The 22,375-nt window shown below is 33.8% G+C and overlaps 2 protein-coding genes and 1 long non-coding RNA gene across 4 annotated transcripts in view; all 3 read right to left on the reverse strand.

Moving 5' to 3' along the window:
- Positions 1-358: 358 nt before the first annotated feature.
- LOC132118455 (ubiquitin-conjugating enzyme E2 J2) lies at positions 359-5,622 on the reverse strand. The gene is made up of 7 exons (XM_059528305.1): positions 5,428-5,622; positions 4,730-4,860; positions 2,987-3,027; positions 2,794-2,896; positions 2,283-2,421; positions 1,119-1,199; positions 359-1,033 (listed from the first exon to the last, which is right to left on the reverse strand). Exons 2-7 carry the CDS (start codon positions 4,858-4,860, stop codon positions 749-751), a joined length of 780 nt encoding a protein of 259 aa, XP_059384288.1. The 5' UTR covers positions 5,428-5,622; the 3' UTR covers positions 359-748.
- A 2,358-nt stretch (positions 5,623-7,980) lies between these two features.
- Positions 7,981-22,375, reverse strand: part of LOC132118456 (arf-GAP with coiled-coil, ANK repeat and PH domain-containing protein 3-like) — a 75,375-nt gene continuing 60,980 nt past the window's right edge. Inside the window, exons 11-26 of one of the 2 annotated variants that reach the window (XM_059528307.1) lie at positions 21,042-21,154; positions 20,085-20,136; positions 19,575-19,675; positions 19,375-19,486; positions 18,193-18,401; positions 15,700-15,769; positions 15,488-15,582; positions 15,185-15,402; positions 14,911-15,012; positions 14,029-14,121; positions 13,701-13,921; positions 13,429-13,538; positions 12,669-12,779; positions 12,107-12,168; positions 8,753-8,855; positions 7,981-8,678 (exon numbers count right to left, since the gene is read on the reverse strand). In XM_059528307.1, the coding sequence (XP_059384290.1) occupies positions 8,672-8,678; positions 8,753-8,855; positions 12,107-12,168; positions 12,669-12,779; positions 13,429-13,538; positions 13,701-13,921; positions 14,029-14,121; positions 14,911-15,012; positions 15,185-15,402; positions 15,488-15,582; positions 15,700-15,769; positions 18,193-18,401; positions 19,375-19,486; positions 19,575-19,675; positions 20,085-20,136; positions 21,042-21,154 (1,779 nt within the window). In that variant the 3' untranslated portion in view covers positions 7,981-8,671. Of the gene's footprint in view, positions 8,679-8,752; positions 8,856-12,106; positions 12,169-12,668; positions 12,780-13,428; positions 13,539-13,700; positions 13,922-14,028; positions 14,129-14,908; positions 15,013-15,184; positions 15,403-15,487; positions 15,583-15,699; positions 15,770-18,192; positions 18,402-19,374; positions 19,487-19,574; positions 19,676-20,084; positions 20,137-21,041; positions 21,155-22,375 lie in introns of both variants that reach the window. The other variant, XM_059528306.1, reaches the window with a different exon arrangement.
- LOC132118458 (uncharacterized) lies at positions 9,812-11,266 on the reverse strand. Its single transcript, XR_009425898.1, has 2 exons — positions 10,386-11,266; positions 9,812-10,330 (listed from the first exon to the last, which is right to left on the reverse strand). It is a non-coding gene; the product is annotated as an uncharacterized LOC132118458 (long non-coding RNA).

Consider the following 22,375-nt stretch of genomic DNA (forward strand, 5'->3'; position numbering starts at 1 on the left):
CTTCTGACCGACAGTGACCCCCTTTCGAAAGAAAATTAATGTACACTTGAGCGCTGCATAACAGAGAAACAAGAGACAAATAATTCATTTCACACCGCTTCTTTCCTGGCCTAACTGGTTGTTACGGTTGGCGTAGCGCAAGCAAGCACAAATGCATTTAAGAAAACTCTCCATTGGTAAAGCATGTTTACAGCTGAGCCATTTCCATCAAATAAAATAGTCAAGGATTTTCGTCACAGCAATAAATGGTGCGACACACTTCAGAAATGTATTTTATTCTGCTGTTGCGGTTTTTAAGGAATGATTGGCCTTTTTCCTCTTTTAATCTTTCACATAAAAACTCACCTATACGCACAGATTCTAAAATCGTACAGTTTATTGAGAAATGTGAAAAACAACAAATGCTGATTCAGGCCCTAAAAAAAGACCACTCAGATTAATTTCATGGTCGCATGACGTTGGCTTCTTCTGGGAATTGGGTAAGGTAGAAAATTTGCTTGTTTTAACATTTCCTTACATGTTAATAAAGCCATCATCTCACGTGACCTTAACCTTTAAGTGGCCGTGTTACACAGGATCTGGTTGTCACCACTACGGAGGAAATCACCAAGCTCTCAATTTCATTAACGGGACACTGCTTCATTTTATTTGGTTGTGAGAAAACCCTTTTGATTTCTCGCTACCTATTTTGGTCGTGAGAACAGCACCAGCCTTTCGTCCCTCCCGTCTGTGTTTCTCATTGGGCGATTCATTCCTGCGCGATGCTCCGCAGAACGTACTTGACTGTGTAGGCGAAAGCAGCGAAACCTACGATGACAAACAAATTAGCGAGCGCTCCGCCCAGGAGTCCATGGTTTCGGTTGACCTGCTGGAGGTCGGGTGGGTGGGCCGCGCCGGGGGGTAGGTGTCCGTTGATGGGCATGTGCCCATTTTGCGCATGGTGGGCTTCGCCGTCCGGCACCACGTCAGGGAGGGGCAGCGCCTGTGAGCGGGACCTGAGCTCCTCCTGCATACGCTGCTTCTGCTTGATTTCCTGTATTAACATATTTGATATTTGTTAAAAGAATGTGTTTACTGCTCATGCATACATCTGTGAGGAACTCTGGCATGGTACTTACTTCAACAACATCTGGAAACAGTTCACAGAAGACTTTGTCCTTGATGTTGAATGCAAGACTCTGGGAGGCCAACTGTCTTTTCTGCAGGGAACACATTAAAAGCAAACATGCCATTCAAATTGATTCCATTTATGTACTTTGTGCATGTTTACACATAAGGGCAAATTACAAGAACTTAAAGGGTTAGTTAACCCAAAAATCATTCCAAACCCTTAAGACCTTTGCGCATCTTCAAAAACACAAATTAAGGTAGTTTTGATGAATTCCGAGAGCTCTCTGACCCTCCCATAGATAGCAATGCAACTGCAATGTTCCCAGGTACAGAACCGTAGCAAGGACATCAGTAGAATAGTCCATGTGACATCAGTGGTTCATCAGAAGCTATGAGAAAACTTTGTGTGCAAAGAAAACATGATGTCCTTGCTACATTTCTGGACCTGGAAAAACATTGCTGTTGCATGGCTGTCTACAAAGGGTCAGAGCTCTCAGATTTTAACTAAAATATCTTAATTTGTGTTCTGAAAATGAACAAAGGTCTTACGGGTTTGGAACAACATGAGGGTGAGTTATTCATTTTTGGGTGAACTAAACCTTTAGAAATAGTTCATATTAAAATAATAATAATAATAAAAAAAAAATGCTTCACCTTTTTGAAAAATGTAATCTGGTATGCAATGGTCACTTTTAAATATGCAATTCATTTCTGAACCATAAAATCAAGTTCTAAACCACAAAAAAAACAATTCAAATGGCCACATAGTGAGTTTAAATAGTAATGTACTTCATTATATTCTAATATAGGCATTAGTATGGCTTTACAATAACAAAAAAGCTCTAAAAATCCGTGAAGAATAGACCCAGTTATTGCAAATGTATCCTAAAACAGCTTCATATCTTGTGCATAATTTATAGACCGTTATTAGTATTTTATTTTGATTTGATTTAGTAAATCAGAGCATTCATAAAGTACTTCATATAAATAGCTCTGAGGGTTTTATATGGTAAGAAAAAAAATTACACTCAATCAAAAAAAACAATTCAGTGCTAATTTATTCCTTCAATACATTTTTTTAAAATGGCACTGGTGTGTATGTCTCTTAAGTCTCTTGAGCAGTGAAATGCTTAAAGCATTTGCCCATGATTTTAAATCAGCGTCATACTCACTGTGAAGTCAGACGTTTCGATACTGCCAAGAGTCGGCCCTTTTTCCACCATGAAGCTCAGGAGGCCGGTTAAGATTGTGGATACGGACCACGCCGGGTTCCACGTGTCAGGGTGAAAATCTGTGATTGAAAGACACAACCTGAAAGAGAAAGAGAACGCAACTCATTATGCAGGAATTGTGAACAGTGCTGTCCTTCTAACCTGAATGTTTGAGACTTTTAAAGAAACCGATGTAGATGCTGATTCATCAACTCAGTCTTCCAACGGAGCAAAAATTCACAGTAACAATTCTGATGTTAAATAACAGAGGCAAACTTAGTTTACATTTAGCAGCAGATGGATGTTCTAATGAAAGATTCTTATCACACAGTAAACATTTCATAAAAGCAGTAAGGTTCTGATGTCATGCCAAACAATGACCTGGAGCTGTAACTATGTTTCGAATAACAAAGCTTACCGTTGTGCTTAAATAAAGGGCTTAAAAAGAAAGTGAAAGTCTGAGCTCGTGTACCTTGTATTACATTTAAATCTGCCGTTGGGTGTGATCATGTATATGCTTGGGGGTTTGAACGGGAATTCCCGTGGGAAAATTAGCTTGCCATGATAGTAGCCACCTATGAAATACAAAAGACAAGTCAAAAGGAAGCAAAAACTGCACAGTGTATTAAAGGAAGTGCAAATGTGAAATGAAAGGAGGAAATAACCTTCATATGGAGTTTTCTCAGGGCCACGTACTAGATAATGCCTAAAAGAGAAAGAAAGCCAGGGATGTGATAGTGTCTAATCGTGTAATGTCTTTCATGTAGATTATTCTGTGATAAAAGTCCTGTCAAATGTTTTTTATCTTTTTACATACAAGAAAAGCATATAGTGAATGTCAATGGGCAGTCAAGCTCCAAAAAGGACAAATAAGCACCATCAAAGTAGTGCATACAAATGGTGCACTTTATATATATTAATATTAGCCCAAATCCTCACACAAAGGCATCATTCTGCTTCAGTAGATAGGAATGTATCGTCTGAGTCATTATAGACCACTTTCATGGCGCTTTCGTAACGTTTTGGGAGCTTGACAGCATCCTTCTCTATTCACCTTAATTGAATGGAAGAACATTCTGCTAAATACAGTATAAACAATCATCTGCTAAATAAAATATAAATCATGAAATCGATTATAAAATTAAGTCTCCTTAAAAGCATAAAGCTCTTGATGATGCTCCAAACTTTAACAAACAATAAGTCACATAACATACAACACTACACTTATACATTATTGGTCAAATGCTTGGAATAATTCAGTTTTTTGTTTAATGTTTAATAAATAAGTATCTCATGCTCACCAATGCTGCATTTATTTGATGATAAAAGTATTCTTATATTCTGATTTGGTACTTAATTATTACCAACTAATTATTAGTGCTCAAATATTAATTATCAGCAGTTATCATTATTATCAGATTTTTGCTGCTTATTATTTTTGTGAAACCAAGTTCAAAAGAACAGCATTTATTTGAAATAGAAATCTTTAATAATAAGTAATAATAATAATATATTTAGTCCTATTTTTATGAAAATTAATCAGATTTTAAAATATATTAGCAGTTTTAAATTTCAAGACTACTGTATCGTCTGAGTCATTATAGACCACTTTCATGGCGCTTTCGTAACGTTTTGGGAGCTTGACAGCATCCTTCTCTATTCACCTTCATTGAATGGAAGAACATTCTGCTAAATACAGTATAAACAATCATCTGCTAAATAAAATATAAATCATGAAATCGATTATAAAATTAAGTCTCCTTAAAAGCATAAAGCTCTTGATGATGCTCCAAACTTTAACAAACAATAAGTCACATAACATACAACACTACACTTATACATTATTGGTCAAATGCTTGGAATAATTCAGTTTTTTGTTTAATGTTTAATAAATAAGTATTTATTATCATGCTCACCAATGCTGCATTTATTTGATGATAAAAGTATTCTTATATTCTGATTTGGTACTTAATTATTACCAACTAATTATTAGTGCTCAAATATTATCAGCAGTTATCATTATTATCAGATTTTTGCTGCTTATTATTTTTGTGAAATCAAGTTCAAAAGAACAGCATTTATTTGAAATAGAAATCTTTAATAATAAGTAATAATAATAATATATTTAGTCCTATTTTTATGAAAATTAATCAGATTTTAAAATATATTAGCAGTTTTAAATTTCAAGACTATTTCACAAAAGTACTATTTTTACTGTATTTTTCTATTAAATAAATAGAGCCATGGTGAGCATAAGAGAGTTCTTTCAAAAACAATACAAAGTGTTCATTATTGAGGCGTGTTTAGTAGTGTGTGTGTATATATATATATATATATATATATATATATATATATATATATATATATGTAACAAAATAATATAAGAAATGTTTTTTTTTTAAATGTACCATTCCAGAATGTTGGAGGGCAGAGGTTCAGCACAGATATACGGCACTGGATCTTTCTTGATGCGCAGGTAATCCTGTTTTAACCGCTGTGTTGCTGTGGTTGGGGCCCTCTTGTTTAAGTTGTTGCTCATCTGTGAAATCACACGGCACTCTGAGTTACACAACACAATCTCAACACATTCACAAATGTGACTAATAAGAAAAACAGAAGACTTACAAGTATATACTAAAGCCTGAAACACATCAACAAAACTCGTATATTAATTACTAGCATGTTGTTATGATTGTCAATAAGCAGCTTGACACGCGTGAACATGAACTGAGTACAGTAACCTTAGATTTGATTACACAACGGCAGACATTCAAGAACTGTTGTGCTATTTAAAACAACATGGTATATGTTTACTGTGCGGTTAACACCTTAAGAGTCAGCAATTGTAGCCAAAATATGACAATACCAGTGACAAACGGACGTAAAGAGGACTAAAGTAAACAACAACGACGACGACATGAGTAAACACAGCGGTTAAACAGAGACAAGAGTGAGTTTCAAAACAGAGTGTGCTGCTCATCGAGACGCGTTCTAAACGTTCAGTTATACATCATAATGACAACAGATGCTGTCTAGGTAGAGAGTTTACTAGGTTTTAAACACAGCCTGACACACCGAAAGGGGATTTTTAATGGTTCAGTCTCACCTCTTTCAACGCCCTCCACGGGATCGACCACGGTCAAACTGGGATGATATATCGATATCCCGTCTATTTCACAGTGAATACGCGCTTGATAAACTTTCAAAAATAACAAAAACGTAGCTCTACGGCTGAGGTGAAATTGTCATCTATTCCCCATACCAATATGGCTGCCGAAACACCAGGAAGTGACGAGGTAAAAAGGAAAATAAAAGTTCTGAAAGCGTTCGGCTGCCTTTCAAAAGAAATGTCTGACATTAGGCTGACGAAACTAGACGAGTTACAATGGGATTTTTTAAATAAATGTTTTAAATAAATACATAATCCATTTGTACAGTAAAGAATTGTATGCAGTACGTCGCCGAATAATACTTTCATCAACATATAACACATCAGAATAGTACATGTATTAATTTATTTATATAAAACACTAGTTATACATAATGTGTAGCTTTTTCAGTTTTGGGGGTAACGAGAGTAACGCATTACATGTAACGCCAGTTACGTAATCAGATTACTTTTTTCAAGTAACTAGTAAAGTAACGCATTACCTTTTAATTTACAAGAAAAATAAAATAAAATGAAAATTTTCAAAAAAAAGGAACGCTAGTATGCTGTATGTGCATAAATTCATCCCACTCACAAAAAAAAAAAAAAAAAAAAACGATTTGGTATTTATCAAAATTAATTAAAACAGTGAATTGCAAACTCAGCATATGATGCAAACCTGCAATAATTAAACATGATAAATAACACAAATGTATCTAATCCCATTTTATTAACTAATGTCTTTGTTGCTGACCTTTGATGATCCAGTTCAACCATAATAATAAGCATAAATGACTTTAGATAAACCAACAAATGTGTTTCATTGTTTTATTACTGAAGAGTGTTGAATCTTCTTCTCCTGTGTTCTACTGTACAGACCTGAATGTACTTTTCCTTCCGCCTGAGGTTTATTCATCAGACTTTTTGGTGTGAAAGGGCTTTTACATTTTCTATAAACAGAACTTCTTATATTAAAAACAATCAAGCCCTGCTCATATTTAAAAAGTAACACAAAGGTAATGTAACTTTTTTAGGGAGTAACGCAATATTGTAATGCATTACTTTTAAAAGTATCTTTCTACAACACTGGTGATTTTGGTCTAATGAACCGACAGAGTCATTCATTCGTGAATCAGAATACACTGCTTGACCTGTGAGTTAACGAGTCATTATAAAGAACTGACTCGCTGGAGTCATTTGTTCGCGAATCAGACTTTACTCGTCGTCATCATAGACTGTATAAAAACTTTTACTGTCTATGATAAAAACAATTCGTCATCTCTATGGTCGTCATGCATGTTTACGATTCACAATATAGAACCGACTTGCTTGAGTCATTTGTTCAGGAATCAGACTGTGTGTTTATGATTCATTATAAAGAACTGGCTCATAAAAGCTCACAAAGACTACAAAATACACTATGCCTTAAGGAACTTTGGTTCGGACAACCCTATATGTCTTTGATTCACTATAAGAACCAACTCACAAGAGTCATTCGTTCGGGAAACGGGTTTACTTTGTCGAACTGTAGTTTTTTAATTCACTATAAAGAACCAGTTCACAAACGAGTGATTATTTTAGGAATCGACTACTGTTATCTCACTGCATGTTTTTGATTCACAACAAAGAGCTGGCTCATGAGACTGATTTATTCGTCTGGAATAGTTTAAATGTCAAACTTAACTTAATTTTGACACCTGAATTTAAAGGGTTAGTTCACCCAAAAAAAAATCAAAATTATGTCATTAATAACTCACCCTTATGTCGTTCCAAACCCATGAGACCTCCTTTTATCTTCGTAACACAGTTTAAGATATTTTAGATTTAGTTCCGAGAGCTCTCAGTCCCTCCATTGAAGCTGTGTGTACAGTATACTGTCCATGTCCAGAAATATAAGAAAAACATCATCAAAAAAGTCCATGTGAGGGTCAGTTAGAATTTTTTGAAGCATCGAAAATACATTTTGGTCCAAAAATAGTAAAAACTACGACTTTATTCATCATTGTCTTCTCGTCCGTGTCTGTTCAAAACAAAGCAGTTTGTCATATCCGGTTCGCGAAAGAATCATTCAATGTAACCGAATCTTTTTGAACCAGTTCACCAAATCGAACTGAATCGTTTTAAACAGTTCGCGTCTCCAATACGCATTAATCAGAAAATGACTTAAGCTGTTAACTTTTTTAGAAAAAAGTTCACAGCTTAACAGCAAAATTCTAACTGACCCTCTGATGTCTCACAAACCAGTGAGACCTCCTTTTATCTTCGGAACACAGTTTAACTCTCAGCCCTTCTTGTCCATCAGATGACTTCTTAATGGCCAAACTAAATTTGTCTTCAGCAGAAATACATGAAAGGTGTGTGGGGGAAATAATTTTCTAAGACATTTTTTATGGAAAATCTATTAGAAAAAAAAGCTAATTTATCTTCCTTACCTGATGCTACATGAAGGTTATCATGCAGACAAAATTGTCATTTTAATTTATAATTTATGAACCCAAGAAAACCAGCAGATTTTTTTGAGATATATTTATTTCCTAAAACAAAAGGTCCACTCAATGTTTTTGCATTTTTAACAAAATACCACCATTTTATGATATATTATCAATTTGCATCTAAAAAGACAATATACAATATCTGCATTTGAATTTGCAATGATTTATAGTGGCTGCACAGATAAAATATATAGACTACACCAGCATAGTCGATACAAAACAATACATTCATCACTACAGCAACAGGAAAAACCACTGCAGATTCTCCAAACACAGCTTCCTTATAATTTCAACTACTTTAAAAACAGAAAAAATGATCAGCGCTGGATATGATACATAATAGAAGATAATAGTGATGCTTGTAATAGTATCAAGATGAAATGAAAAATAAAAAAAGCATTCATGCATGATTTTTTGATTATATGTTTAACAGACATGGAACCTTAAATTGCAGATGTTTTGACATAGTGCCTCATTAAGTGCCTATTACTGTCTAGGACTAAAAGAGGGAGAATACAAATGAAGAAATATGACAAAAAAAACACTGGGGATTAGTCCAGCTGACCCCATAAAGATACAAAAATAGCATTAAATTCATTGCAAACATTCAACACGACCATAATCATCTTCATCATCACACTTATGATATCAACTAGTCAAAGTGTCTTCTGCTCCAGCTTGATTGGTGTCCAAAGTCTGAGCTTGATCTGTCACACTCTAGATTAAAAAAAGAACATATTATAATTTATATTACATTTATTTTAGATGCCTAATGGATATCATCTAACCACCTAAAGGAGTGACGGAAGTGAACACTCCTCCGTTTCAGCTTCTCAGGATTGTGGGATGCCATATGGGAAAACTCACGGAAAATGTCCAGGTACGTGGTGTCACCTAAAACGGGATCAAACACAGTTACTGTGACTGCACATATAACTCCTGAAATGCAGCTGTAATGTGAATAGATGCTTTTGTATAGAATCGATATAAAAAGATGGTAAATAGTTATCTTATGTTAGAAGCTTTATTAATGCAAAAGCAGGGCTCTGAATGCTGAAGTAAGGAGGTCCAGTTGATTACAATAACAGTGTTTTCAGTGAGTTTTAATGCACTTTAGAGATTTAGAGTTTGAATTTAAGAGACAGAAATGGCAATATAAAGCAACCCAATGAAAATGAGCCTTCTTGTGCCATTTAGGGTCTTTGTACTGTCTGGGTAACCATGGTAACAGCTGAAACTTTGGAGGGGACAAAGAGTGGGTTTGAACACTTTGCTAAACTGTGTGAATTTCTCATGCTGGATTTACAATGAGGAGACTGTCCCTGTATTCCCAGGATGGGTACTCATGCGTACTGACTAATGTCTGCACAACAACCATTGAATGAAAAGTTTGAGTGCTGTCACATCCCTCTTTAAATAGAAGTTCTATTGAATTTGATAAATTTACAATGAAAGTCTATAGGAAAACCGTAAACAATTTGCATTTTGTGTTACACTACTGAGTTAAACTATTTTCTTATAGTATATTCCTTTAAAAGCTAGATTTGATTACAGTTAATGCAATTGAACTGACATATTTTCAAATAAATATATAAAAATGCACTGTATATTTGATAATAATACAATGAATATTAGTTTTTTAAATGTTGAGTATCAGAGTCTCTACGATCCCAAACACTCAATGTTTAAAAAATCCTCATATTAGATCTCAAAAGAAAAACGGAATTTACTTACAGCAGCAAAATCAGTAATAGTTAATGCAGATGGTTATATAATACTGCACACTAACACAGCAAAGCACTACGGAGAAGAAAGAGCCAGGAGGAGTGAAGGCAAGCACAAGCGGTTAGTACTTCAGTCACGTTTCATTTATTGTCATGATTCTTTTCTGTTTAGGAGGAGAGAAGAGATAAAAGGGCAGAAACGAAGAGCAAAAAGAAAAACAGGAGTTGCAGAAGAATGTTCAGTTATGCAATATTAAGACATATTTTACAAATGACTCCAACATGAAAAGAAAAGCAGAAATATGAAAGCAAGTAATAAAAGAGGTTATGTGCTACAGCCTCCATCTAGAACATTTCTGGTTATACAGTATTTATTTATTTTTAAATCGGTGCCCCTTCGGCTGCATCGTTCACAAAATTGTATTTGTTTGTCATTTCAGGAGTCATACTGATTTGATATTCACAAAACAAAATGTTCACGTTAAACAGAAAGTGCTACGATTTCATTGGCCAGCGAGACACAGACGACACACTTACCAATGACCTTTCACCCCAAACATGTCAGGGAAAACTTTACAGTACTCTAACCTGCTCACAAACTACAGACAACACATTTATAGATGATTTTTTTTTCTCATGAATATACTGTATTTATGACTCCTAGTGTACTGTATATGACATCACCTGTTAACTTGCTTACGATGTCATCCGATAATTAATATGTATATCATGGGAGTTCATCCTTTAACCTTAAGTGACTGTATTATGAGGATTAATTTACACGCACTAATTCATAAAGCAGCAGGAAACCAAACAGACCAGAGCAACAGCAATCAATGCACTGAAGATAACACAAATGAACAATTAAAAATCAAACTACAGCATTATATTTTAACATACACTACAGTTTAGCTTTTGGGTCAGTATGATTTGTTTTTTAAAGAAATTAATACTTTTATTCAGCGAGGATTCATTAAACTGGACATGGTGACCATAAAATAATTAAATTTAAAAATAGTTACTATTCTTTTGAACTTTTTTATTAATCAAAGAATCTGGGGGGGGAAAATGCATCAATGTTTCCTAAAAAAATATTAACTATTTCAAACGTTGATAATAATAAAAAAATATCACAAAATCATTATATTAGAATGATTTCTGAAGGAACATGTGACACTGAAGACTGGAGTAATGATGAAGAAAATTCAGCTTTGCATCACAGGAATAATTAAGTGTTAAAATATATTAAAATATAAAACAGTTATATTAAACTGTAATAATATTTCACATTACTGCTATTTTATTTTTACTGTATTTTTGATCAAATAAATTCAGCCTTGATGAACATGTGCGACTTTACATAACATAATCATACTGACCCCAAACTTTTGAACATTAATTGTTGATTTTAACACCCAGCAATCAAACTGGACATTTCTTTTTTGGTGTCTAAACTGGAGTTTGGTTGCGAATGGTAAAATTTACAAGTATACAAAAATACAATCTGTTACAACAGTACAAAAAAAAAAAAATCATGTCGTATCACTGCACTATTGCTCTGGGCGGTACTCAAGAAAAGCAAAAAAAGAAAAAGAAAAGTTAAGAAAAAGTGCATAACAGTAGCATTTTAGTTGACAAAAATCACAATTTCAGTTAGTAGATTAGACATTTTATACATTTATGACATGTAATAAATCACAGTTTTGAACTTTTGAAAGCAGAAAACACTTTTTTAAGCGCCCCTTGTGTACAAAAATGCCACTAGAAGAACACTGTTAGAATAGATGCCTAACATACATAGAGTGAAAGTGAAGAGTGAAAGTGCAGCCAGGCCTGTGTATAGAAGCTAACGCTGAGGGTTAGTTCATCAAATGGTTTAGATACACTAGTAAGGGCTCTGTAAGATCAGCGAGTGCAGTAGTCTGTGTAATCTGTATTTGGACAATGCCACCACAATGACCTCAATCACAGGTAACCTTCATTATATAAAAACTGTCTTGAAATGAGTAGCACCACTGTTCGCTAGGCCAAAATATGGTGGCCAGACAATCCTGTGACTAATCTGCAGCATATGAAATGTCAAGCTAGGTAACCAGATCTGGGACATGGTTAACCAGCCCTAACCAGTTTGAGAAAAGTTAGGTTAAACTTGACTGGAAGTTCACCTAATCAACCATCTTGGCTCAACTCTGACCAGATAGCAACCATTTAAAACCACCTAAAGCTGGTTTAGCTGGAATCCCCATCAAGACTGGCCCATCTTTACAGATAAAAACACAAAAATACTTGGTAGTTCTTGGTGGGAATGATGGGAAAAAGTGCTACACCGGGCTCTCTAGCACTCGGCTATGTTGAGACAGATAAACTCTTGGATGCATTTCTTATACTGCTGCTCTGTGGGACTGCTGCTTGAATATTGACCTGGTTGACTGAACGGACCCTCCGCCTCGCGCATCTCCTCGTTCATACGTGCTAGACGTAACCTGTAGAGAGAGAAAAGACAATTACAAATGTACAATTTCTTATATATACACTAGTATTCCAAAGTATGGGGTCAGTTTTCAAGTCTCTTTTGCTCATCAAGGCTGCATTTATTTGATCAAAAATACAGTAAAAACAGTAACATTGTGAAATATTATTACAATTTTTTTTTTAAATGTTTTAAAATGTAATTTATTCATGTGATGCAAAGCTGAATTTTCAGCATCATTACTCCAGTGCTGTTGTGCTGCTTAATATATTTGGTGGACATGTTATGTTTTTTTCAGAATTACTTGATGATTATAAGGTGTAAAGTAACAGCATTTATTTGATAGTCCAACCAAATAAAAATGTTTGATAAATATAATGCATTTTTGCTGAACAAAAGGACAAATTTCTTTGATTAAACATAATCTTACTGACTTCAAACCTTTGAACGATGTATTTTCTGGGTGAAACTTCTAGAAGCAAACACACATGCATAGGAATATTTTAAACTTACAGAGTAACTATGTCCGCATTAGCTGCTTGAACCGCTATGCTCAGTGGGTCCTGGCCATCCTCATCACCATCGTTCTGGGTCGCTCCTCGTTTCAGGAACAAACACACTTGACTGGAAACACATGATAAAGAAAAGGGAGTTGTAGAAAAGATTCAATTTAATTTGATGCGAAGCTGCATACGCAGCTGCTAAAAATGCTACAGCATCTGAGAACTTGCAAATAAATGCAATAAGTATCATTGTGTTATCATGTTTTTTTTTACCATCTTATCATAATATTACCGTTTTTGTATTATTGCCTATGCATCATTGTCATAACATGTTCATTGGACATTTACCAATGTAAAACCGTGGAATTCTTTCTAATGTCTTTGAGTACCTTGTAAATACCACAGTACAAAAATATAAAAATATTCATTATTACAATACATAATAAAAGTATGACAAGTCCTCCTGGGAAGTTTGTATTTTATTGGTTGGGAGGTTGTATTTACATCATCGGGTGCATTCAAATAACATTGGTTATAGCAAGATGAAGTACTATTTCTGACTACATTTGTTTAAATCTCTATATATTTTTAAATCAGTGTTTCTTGTTGGCACACCCACAACTCAGAAACTTAGGGCTTACTAAAAATCCAGTTTCCTGCTCATAATTATGACATTGTGGTGACATTCATGTCCATTCAACATTCATATCCAAGGCATCTGAAAATCTGTTTTATTATAGTTACTCAGAGTAACTTGAGCATGCACTTACCCAGTATGACCTAAATATGTGGCGTGATGCAGCGGACCTCTTCCCTTGTGATCTCTTTGGTTGACATCTGCACCATTTTGGAGCAGAAACTCGCAGGCTATCAAGGAACCCTGAATGTTGAAAACCAGAGGATTAAGGCTTTACTATCACAAAATGGCATATGATTGTTTTAAATGTCATCAAAATGAGCTGGAATTTTACTGTCACTTCTTATCTAAGTTACTGTTAATATGTGCATGTGCAATGCATCTGAATATTTTGTAATTACTCACTCCAATCACAGCCTGAACAAGGGGGCTTTTCCCCTCGTCCTCTTCATTCACTGAGTTGACTTCAGCTCCATGTGCAAAAGCTTCAGCCATGACAGGCAGATTTCGTGCCTGACAGGCCTTATAGAGTAACGCTCCGGGATCCAGTTCTCTCAGATCCTCTGGATCTGACGCCTCCGGCTCCAGTTCAGCCTCATTACTGGAGTCTTCAGAAACCTCACACTCTGAGCATTACAAAAACACATGGAACACATGATCCATCTGCTTCAACAGTCTGTATGGAAAACAAACACTTGGTTAACACCGTCAAGTCACACAGTAGTTTACTCACCCTCCTCTGTGACACTGTCCACCACAGACTCAAAGACCAAGACGTCAGTGCTGCCGTCAGTGCTGCCACCTAATCCACTGTCACTGCTTAGACCTGCAGGACCAACACAAGCCCACCACAGGCACATTACACTCTAGAGCGTCAATAACAGCCAATGGTGACTGAGGGCAAACATGATGAAACTATGTGTCACAGCTGCACAACTATATGAAATTGCAAAAACAAACAAACAAAGCAACATAAAGAAGAAATGAAAAAGAAAAGCACAAAATAAAGCAAAAAGCAAAACAACAAAAACAAACAAAAAACAAAGCAAAAAGCAAAACAACTAACAAGAAATCCAGCAAAAAAACAAACAGAAGTAGATAAAAAAACAAACCATAAAAAAATAACACTTAACAAGTCAACAAAACTACCAAAGTAAACAAAAACAAAAATGTAAATGTAAAAACAAAGCAAATTAAAATAAAGCAAATGCATAACAAAAAAACAAAGAAAATGCAAGGCAAAAACTAAACAAAAAAACAACAACACCCCAAACCAAACAACAAAAGTAAACAAAAACAATGCAAAGCAAAACACAAATCAACAAACGTAAGCAAAACAAAACAAAGAAAAAAATAAAAATAAAAATACAGTATTACAAAGAACAATAACAATACAATACAATAACAAAGAAAACTAAAACAAAACTAATTAACAAAGCAAAATCACAAGAGTAAACAAAAATAAATCAAAGCAAAACCACAAGAGTAAAGAAAAAACTAAGTAAAGCGAAACACAAGGCAAACAAACAAACAAACAACAACAAAAAACCAAGCAATTAAACCAAGTGTGTAAGCAAAGGATTATTTTTATTTTTTTTCAGAATATAATACTTACTGCGAGGCCCTGAACCAGTGTCAAAATATGAAAATAGGGTGTCCAACTCATCCGGGCAAAAGAGGGATTCCCGTCTGAACTTCCTCTCCAGAGCAGCAGTTGCTACAATTTGGTGGGGGGAAGAGGAAAATGTTACTTTTTTTAAACTATAAAACCATCTATTATAGCAATTCCCACAATACCATTGTATTATCAGCATGGTAAAGCCCAAAAAACATGGTACAATCATGCTACTTTCTTGCACATTTAATTAGAAAAAAAATGTATTGACTACCTGAGGAAAAGGTTGCAGGAGATGCACTGCCTGGCTCCTGTCTGTATTTGCGGTGTGTTTTGGGGACGGTGGTGGCACTGTTATGTCTCCTGCATTTCCTGGGATTCCATCGCCGCTCAGATTTTCTCCCGCTGTGGACCATAACTTCACCTGTCATCATCTTCTTCAGGAACTTCTTCTCAACATACTTCGCTTTGATCCAGGCCTCCTTTTCTTGCCTTACAAATCAAGGCAGCAGTTAAACACTCAACATTCAGATTCTCAGAAAAAGAGCCACTCGTGTCAATGTCTCTCATCACTCACCTGGAGCTGCTGGGTCCCGGTTTCTTCAGGCCCTGCTCTTCACAGCTGCCTTCATAGATGTGGTTGATGATACTGTTTCCTAGTTCACACATCAGCTGCATTGCAACAGAAAAGACTGCAGTTATTGTCAGAGCATGTTTGCACATGTCACAGTGGAAGGTCATCCGAGAGAGATTAGGAGGAAAACAATCCAAAAAGATATTTGAGCAGACCTTTAGTAACTCTGGTTCCCATGAGTCCAGGGTGAGAGAACGGACCTTTGAACAATGGACTCCCAAACTCCTGTGAATAGATGGAAAAAGATTAGTCGAAAAAGGTATTTTGTTTTAAAACTCCAGTCTAATGTTACTTTCAAAGTGTTTCATTATTGGATAAAAATTTCAAGTACATTTCTCTCATCTTTTTGGATAGTTTTCTCTACAAATTATATGTGCAATGCTGCTGACATAATGCAAAATTATTGTACACACAACCTAAAAAACAAAACAAAAAAACACTGCAGAACTACTTTATCAAATTTCATAACAACAACAATCATTACCATCATCATCGTTATTTAGCTTACTTTATTTATGCAAAATTGTTTAAATATTATAAAAATAGTTAAATGTTATAAAAACAGTTCAACAACGACAATAGTTTTAGTATCCTATATTTATTATTATTATCACAAATGTCATTAATGATGATGATATGATGGTTGTCTCTATTATTATTCTTAATTTAAATGATTCATTTGCATAAATAAAACTGCATAAATAAGAGTGATGATAATAACAATGGTTATTGTTATTATTGATTATTATAAATATTTACCTTTGTTCACAAACATGGGAAACAATTTAAAAGGAAAGAATTTATCTAAAACTGACAATATTTGTAATGCACAATGGCAGGTTTATCTGACAACTCAATTAGAAATTAATATTAATAACTCCTACATACAATTCATTAAATGTTTGCATAAATACAGCTGAGTAAAAAATTATGATAATGATGGATGTTGTTTTTATAATTCTTATTTATTAAATTATTTTGCATAAATAAAATTCCATTAATAATGATAATAACTATGAAAATTATGGTTATTATTCTTTCTTGCAGTCTAATAATTTTCTACATATTATTGTGTCCAAAAAACAAAAATAACACTTTCAATTAAAAATGTTTGGCATACTGGATCTGTTAGAGGACACAAATACACAAACAAACAGTATTCAGTCTATCAGCCGTAAAACAGCAGCAGCACTCAATCTCTGACTGTAAACTTGAGAAATGTTTCTGATCTGAGCTGCTGAAGTGTTTCAAACTAACAATTCAAGCAAGATGTTTCCCACTCAAGCTGACATCACTAGGCCCACTCTGTCATGTAAATGGGCTTTCTGCCCACTAGATGAGTACGTTTCCAGGCAACCTAGTTAGAACGGGTGAAGACTGTGATAGTGAGCCACACTGTCTGGAGCAAAACACTCCTGTGAGCTCAGATATCCAGAAGGTAGTCCAGACCCGGCTTGATGTTTCGAAACAGAATCTGATATTCAGTAGGTCTAATGGTTATTATATCTCATAAACTCCTAAAAGGGGTAATATTATGTAAAACATGATTTTATTTGCTCTTTTAAAATCAAGCAAAGGTCAAGAAAGGGTGGAAATTGGTCACGTTTACCACTGTTTTAGGTGCAAGAAATCACAAATACTGTCAAATGTTAATTACAGTCTACTGTTACCTCTACTTCTCTTTATGAAAAGATTAACTATTAAGTATGTACAACATCATAATTTAGGAAAAAAATGTTTTGCAATGGGAATGGATGAATAATAATAATAATAATAATAAAGTAAATAAAGTAAAACATTATTAATACAAATATTATTAATATTACTAATATTATTAAACAATTTAATAATAATCATAATAACAACATATAGTGAAATATTATTATTATTATTATTATTATTATTATTATTATTATTATTAGATTATTCTACTTTTTCATTACAAAACAATTTTGCATAAATTGCTAACAATTAATATTATTGCTATTAATATTATTATTATTCAACCATTTAATAATAATAATATTATTATTATTATTATTATAACAACAACAACATATTTAAATATTATTATTAGAATATTATTATTCTACTATTTTCATTGCACAACAATTTTGCATGATTTTCTAATACTAATACTAATACTAATTATTATTATTAACCATTTAATAACAACAATAATAACATTAAATAGTAATTATAAGTCTACCATTTCCATTGTAAAACTATTTTGTATAAATTGGTATAAATTTGTATTATTATTTCTATTACTATTACTATTATTTAGGCAGTTCCATCCATTGCAAAAGTAGTTTCATAAATTGTGAATAATAATAAAAATGGTATTATTATTATTATTGTGTTATTATTATTATTATGTTCATGCCCTTGATATTCATCACTGTGTGTCTGGAGGAAAGTAACCACAGTTGCTGACCTTATGTCTTGTCTGGACAGTGCTATGGTTGCTGGCTTGCCTCTGACTAATGAGAGAATCAAATCTGACCTAATCAAATTAGGAAACCCGACTGAGCCAAGAGGGGAGCGACATGGCGTGTTTACTGTGGCTGGTCACGGGACAAACTGAACTCATCACGGACCTTTTCTTTTGGTGTAACTGAGCATGCTTATGATCTTCCATGCCTTACCTGTGAATGCCGGAGCACTCGATGCAGAGCAGGACGCCCAGATTGATGCTGGCCCAGCGCGGGTCGGCCTGCCCACAGTCACAGCACTGCTGGTTTCCCGGCAGACACAGGATACGCTGCAGAATGCTCTCTCCTCTGCTGCTGCGCTCTCGGGGCTCATTGGCTGAGTCTATACTGCTGATGGAGGGAGAAGCGGTCCGGTCCAAACGCTGCAGACAGACACACAAAACAGCACATTATTATTGGGCAAAATAGAACATATAAACTTTAAATATTAGAAGCAAAAATTATAACTGATCCATTTGTAATCATTAAAAAAGGTTAACTAAAATATTCTTCATTTAGTTATATTTTTAGAATTTTTCAGTTACTTTTACACTATAGAACCGTTATATAGAACGGACTGCTATCTATACTTTTCATTATTGTATGAAATATTAAGTATACACAAAATGGAATAATATTAATTACCATAATAATAGTAATAATAATAATAATAAATGTGTTTATAATAATAATAATAACATATATAATATTATAATATTATATAATAATAATAATATACATATTACATATAATATACATCTTAGTACATTTATTCAAAAATTTTGTATAAATATATTATGTATATATTATATAAAATTAATTTTTAAAACAATATTGACAATATTAGTTATTGTTAGTATTATTATACAAAATATTATTATAATTATTATGGTCTTTTGTCTTTAGCAAAACAATTTAGCATAAAAACGTCTTATAATAATGATGACAACTTTTTTATTATTATTATTATTTCTAACAGTAATAATAATAACAACAACAATAACTAATATTGTCAATATTGTTTTAAAAATTAATTTTTATTGAAGCCTAACGATTTTTATTTTAAGGAATTAGTTCAAAACACTCAATCAATGGTTTACTTGTAAATCATTCTGACCCGCTTTATTGATAAAATGTACATTAATAAAACATAATATATAACATTTTTTTTTTACTGTATTTTGTTTGCAATTTGAATCTACCTGACAACAGTGAGAAATGTTTGCACTGGAAAAACCACACTCGTCATGAGGTAAAAAAACAGGGATATTAAACAGGCTTAACTGAGTTTTTTTTAACTGATCTAACCGATGCTCATCCTTTGTTATAGTGATGTAGCATGTAGACTGTACAAACCTCAATGTAATAATTGTCTGGACTGTCTCTGTACGCTGAGGCAATGCTGGCTTGAACCGCCTGGATCCAGGCCTGCCGGAGTTTCTCTGACTCCGCCTGTAGCATACAGCTCCTACAATACACATCCATACAACACAATTACTACTAGTTATACAGCTCCAAGAGTCTTTATTATAAACTGAAGTTTGAGCTTTACTCACTTGGTAGGTGACACAACTTCAAAACAGAACCTCCTCTCGATGTCCTCGCAAGGTTTGACAGAACAGAGCCTCAAGTCCTCCACAACAACCGTCAACGAATCCTGTGGAGGAGAAGTGCTGACTTGAGGAAAAGCGATCTAAATAAACCGGTTTCACTCTGAAGTGCATTAAACAGCACTGCGTCAGACTTCCCTGAGCAAGCATTTGGACTGAAATAAATGGATGTTCTGCAAACAGATGAAGAGCAGGCAGTGCTGTGTGCATGCATTGATCTGTCGGGGAACGAGTTTGTTATCTTTAAAAAGACGGAGTGCTCTGGAGATATGCTGCCTGGCTAAACTACAACTGCTGTATCTAACAGCTCAGTGACCTGTGGCTGACACGAACTCAGTTCATTCTCTCTAGGTACTGTATAACGAAGCTGCTCGCTAAAATCAAAGACAGATTACTTAACTCATCCAGACTGCTGAGACTAATGCGTCCACTTACTAAATGCTGATTAGAGCTCACCTTTAGTTTCTTCTGATACACCAGCTGGCTGTTTTGGATGGAAAACCAGCGCCTGAAAAAAAAAAGTTATTTTTTTTTGTATAATATCTAATCATAGGCATACTACTGTACATTTAAAAAATGTTAAATAATACATAATTTTACTATATAATGATACTGTTACTATAATGATTACTGGCAGATATAAGGGATTTATAATGGTTTCTATATATATATATATATATATATATATATATATATATAATAGTTATATTTGATATATAATTTAATAGTAATTTCCACAGTTTTTACTTTTATTAAGTCAAAGTTAATCCGTAAAAAAGCTATTTAAAATAATTCCATAACACAATTCTTTAAGTAATAATAATAATTTTAATAAATAATATGAATAATAACAAAAATGAAAAAAAAAAAAACATACTTTATTTTTTTTATGGATATTGATATTGGATATTTAATAGTTCATGCTCACTTCCTCAGTTTTTACTTTTATATTACTTTTACTGTCATTAGCTAACTTAGCTAAGTTATTCTTTAAAAAAGTATAATTTAAAATATTATAACAATATAATAAGAATAATAAATAACCCTGTTAATCGTAATCAAGTCTCAAAATTATGATTTTTTCTTGCCATACTTGTTGTGCTGTTAAAATTCACTTGTAGAATTTAAAATGGCTTTTTAATTTTGTATTTATTTAGACATGATACCACAGAATGTAAATATCTATAACACTAAAATAATATCAGTATCAAGCCAGAATTTTAATGCAAAACATCAGTCCATACCTAAATAATTCTGATTATTTGTTATTGTTTTCTTGCATATTGTTCCATTTCTGACCTACCTGCATGCCTGATTAAAAGCAAACCAACAATATTCAGATTCACGATCAAGCTATATGGGATTTAGGATGGCAGAAACAATTCAATGAGCAAATGTAATTAATTCAATTACCTATTCCACGTTTTGAAGGCGTTACTGGCCCTTTTGAACAGATAGCCCTCCATCACCAATCCATTGGGGGCATCCACATTAAACTCCAACTTTGGGTCATCATACGCAAAGTCCTGAATGACAAAACAATAGTAGAGCATTAGAACAAGAGACAAACATCACGTGACGGCCATATACATGAAATGAGCCTAAACCACCAATGCACTTAAATACATTACATTCTGTCTGTGATAATGCTTCATTATTAAACAGGAGGCAGTAAGTGGAGCAGATGCAACACACACACTAGGAGTGACTCATCCAACAATCTCAGATGTCCCACCACAGCTTTTTTTTGACGATGACGCAAACACTTGCTGTACTGTATTCACACTCACCACTCACAATAAATGCAGCACACTTAATACTCTCAACCCTGAATCATCACAGGAGGTCCGTATGAGACTTAGGTCATTTATATTGATTGTCTCTGAGTGGAGGAATGACACGCTCTCAGCAATCACATGTGCTTAATGCTATACCATTAGACTCAACCCGTAGTCAAAAGCTTCAGGGGAAAGACTAATAAAAGTATACAGTATTGAAGGAGAAGTTCAACAAGAGGCAAAATTAAAGGTCTTTTGAGAACAACAGCCCGTAAAGTCTCCTCTATAGAGTTTCAGAGAAGATCTCAACCGAAAGCACGCAATTAAATGTCAGAGATCTTAAAATAAACTCATTCATTTTTAAATTCCTCTGATACTAAATGACATAAACTACTGGCCAAAAGATTTCTAATGCTTCTGTCTCTTATTCTCACTTACTGTAGGTGGCATTTATTTGATAAAAAAAATTGATTCAGTTATTACAATTTAAATTAACAGTTTTCTTTTTAAACATATTTTTAAATGTATTTGATTTCTGTGATGCAAAGCAGAATTTTCAGCATCATTACTCCAGACTTCAGGGTCACATGATCCTTCAGAAATTATTTTAATATGCTGATTTGCTGCTCAAGTCAAATTTCTGATTATTATCAATGTTGAAGACAGTTGTGCTGCCTAATATTTTTGTGGAAATAATGATACTGTTCCATTCTAATGTTTGGGTTAAGTTAGATTAAAGGGAGAGAGAGAGAGAGAGAGAGAAAGAAAGAAAGATTAATATTTTGATTCACCAAATGACATTAAATTGATAAAAAAAGACAGTAAAGTTTCAAATAAATTTTGCTCATTTAAATTTCTATTTATCAAAGAATCCTGACAAAAACTGGTGTCCACAAAAATATTTTGCAGCAAAAACTGTTTTCAACATTGAAAATCATAAGAATCATTAAATATTAAGCAACAATAATA

This window comes from Carassius carassius, chromosome 37 (genome assembly GCF_963082965.1).
Source record: "Carassius carassius chromosome 37, fCarCar2.1, whole genome shotgun sequence".
NCBI classification, from domain to species: domain Eukaryota; kingdom Metazoa; phylum Chordata; class Actinopteri; order Cypriniformes; family Cyprinidae; genus Carassius; species Carassius carassius.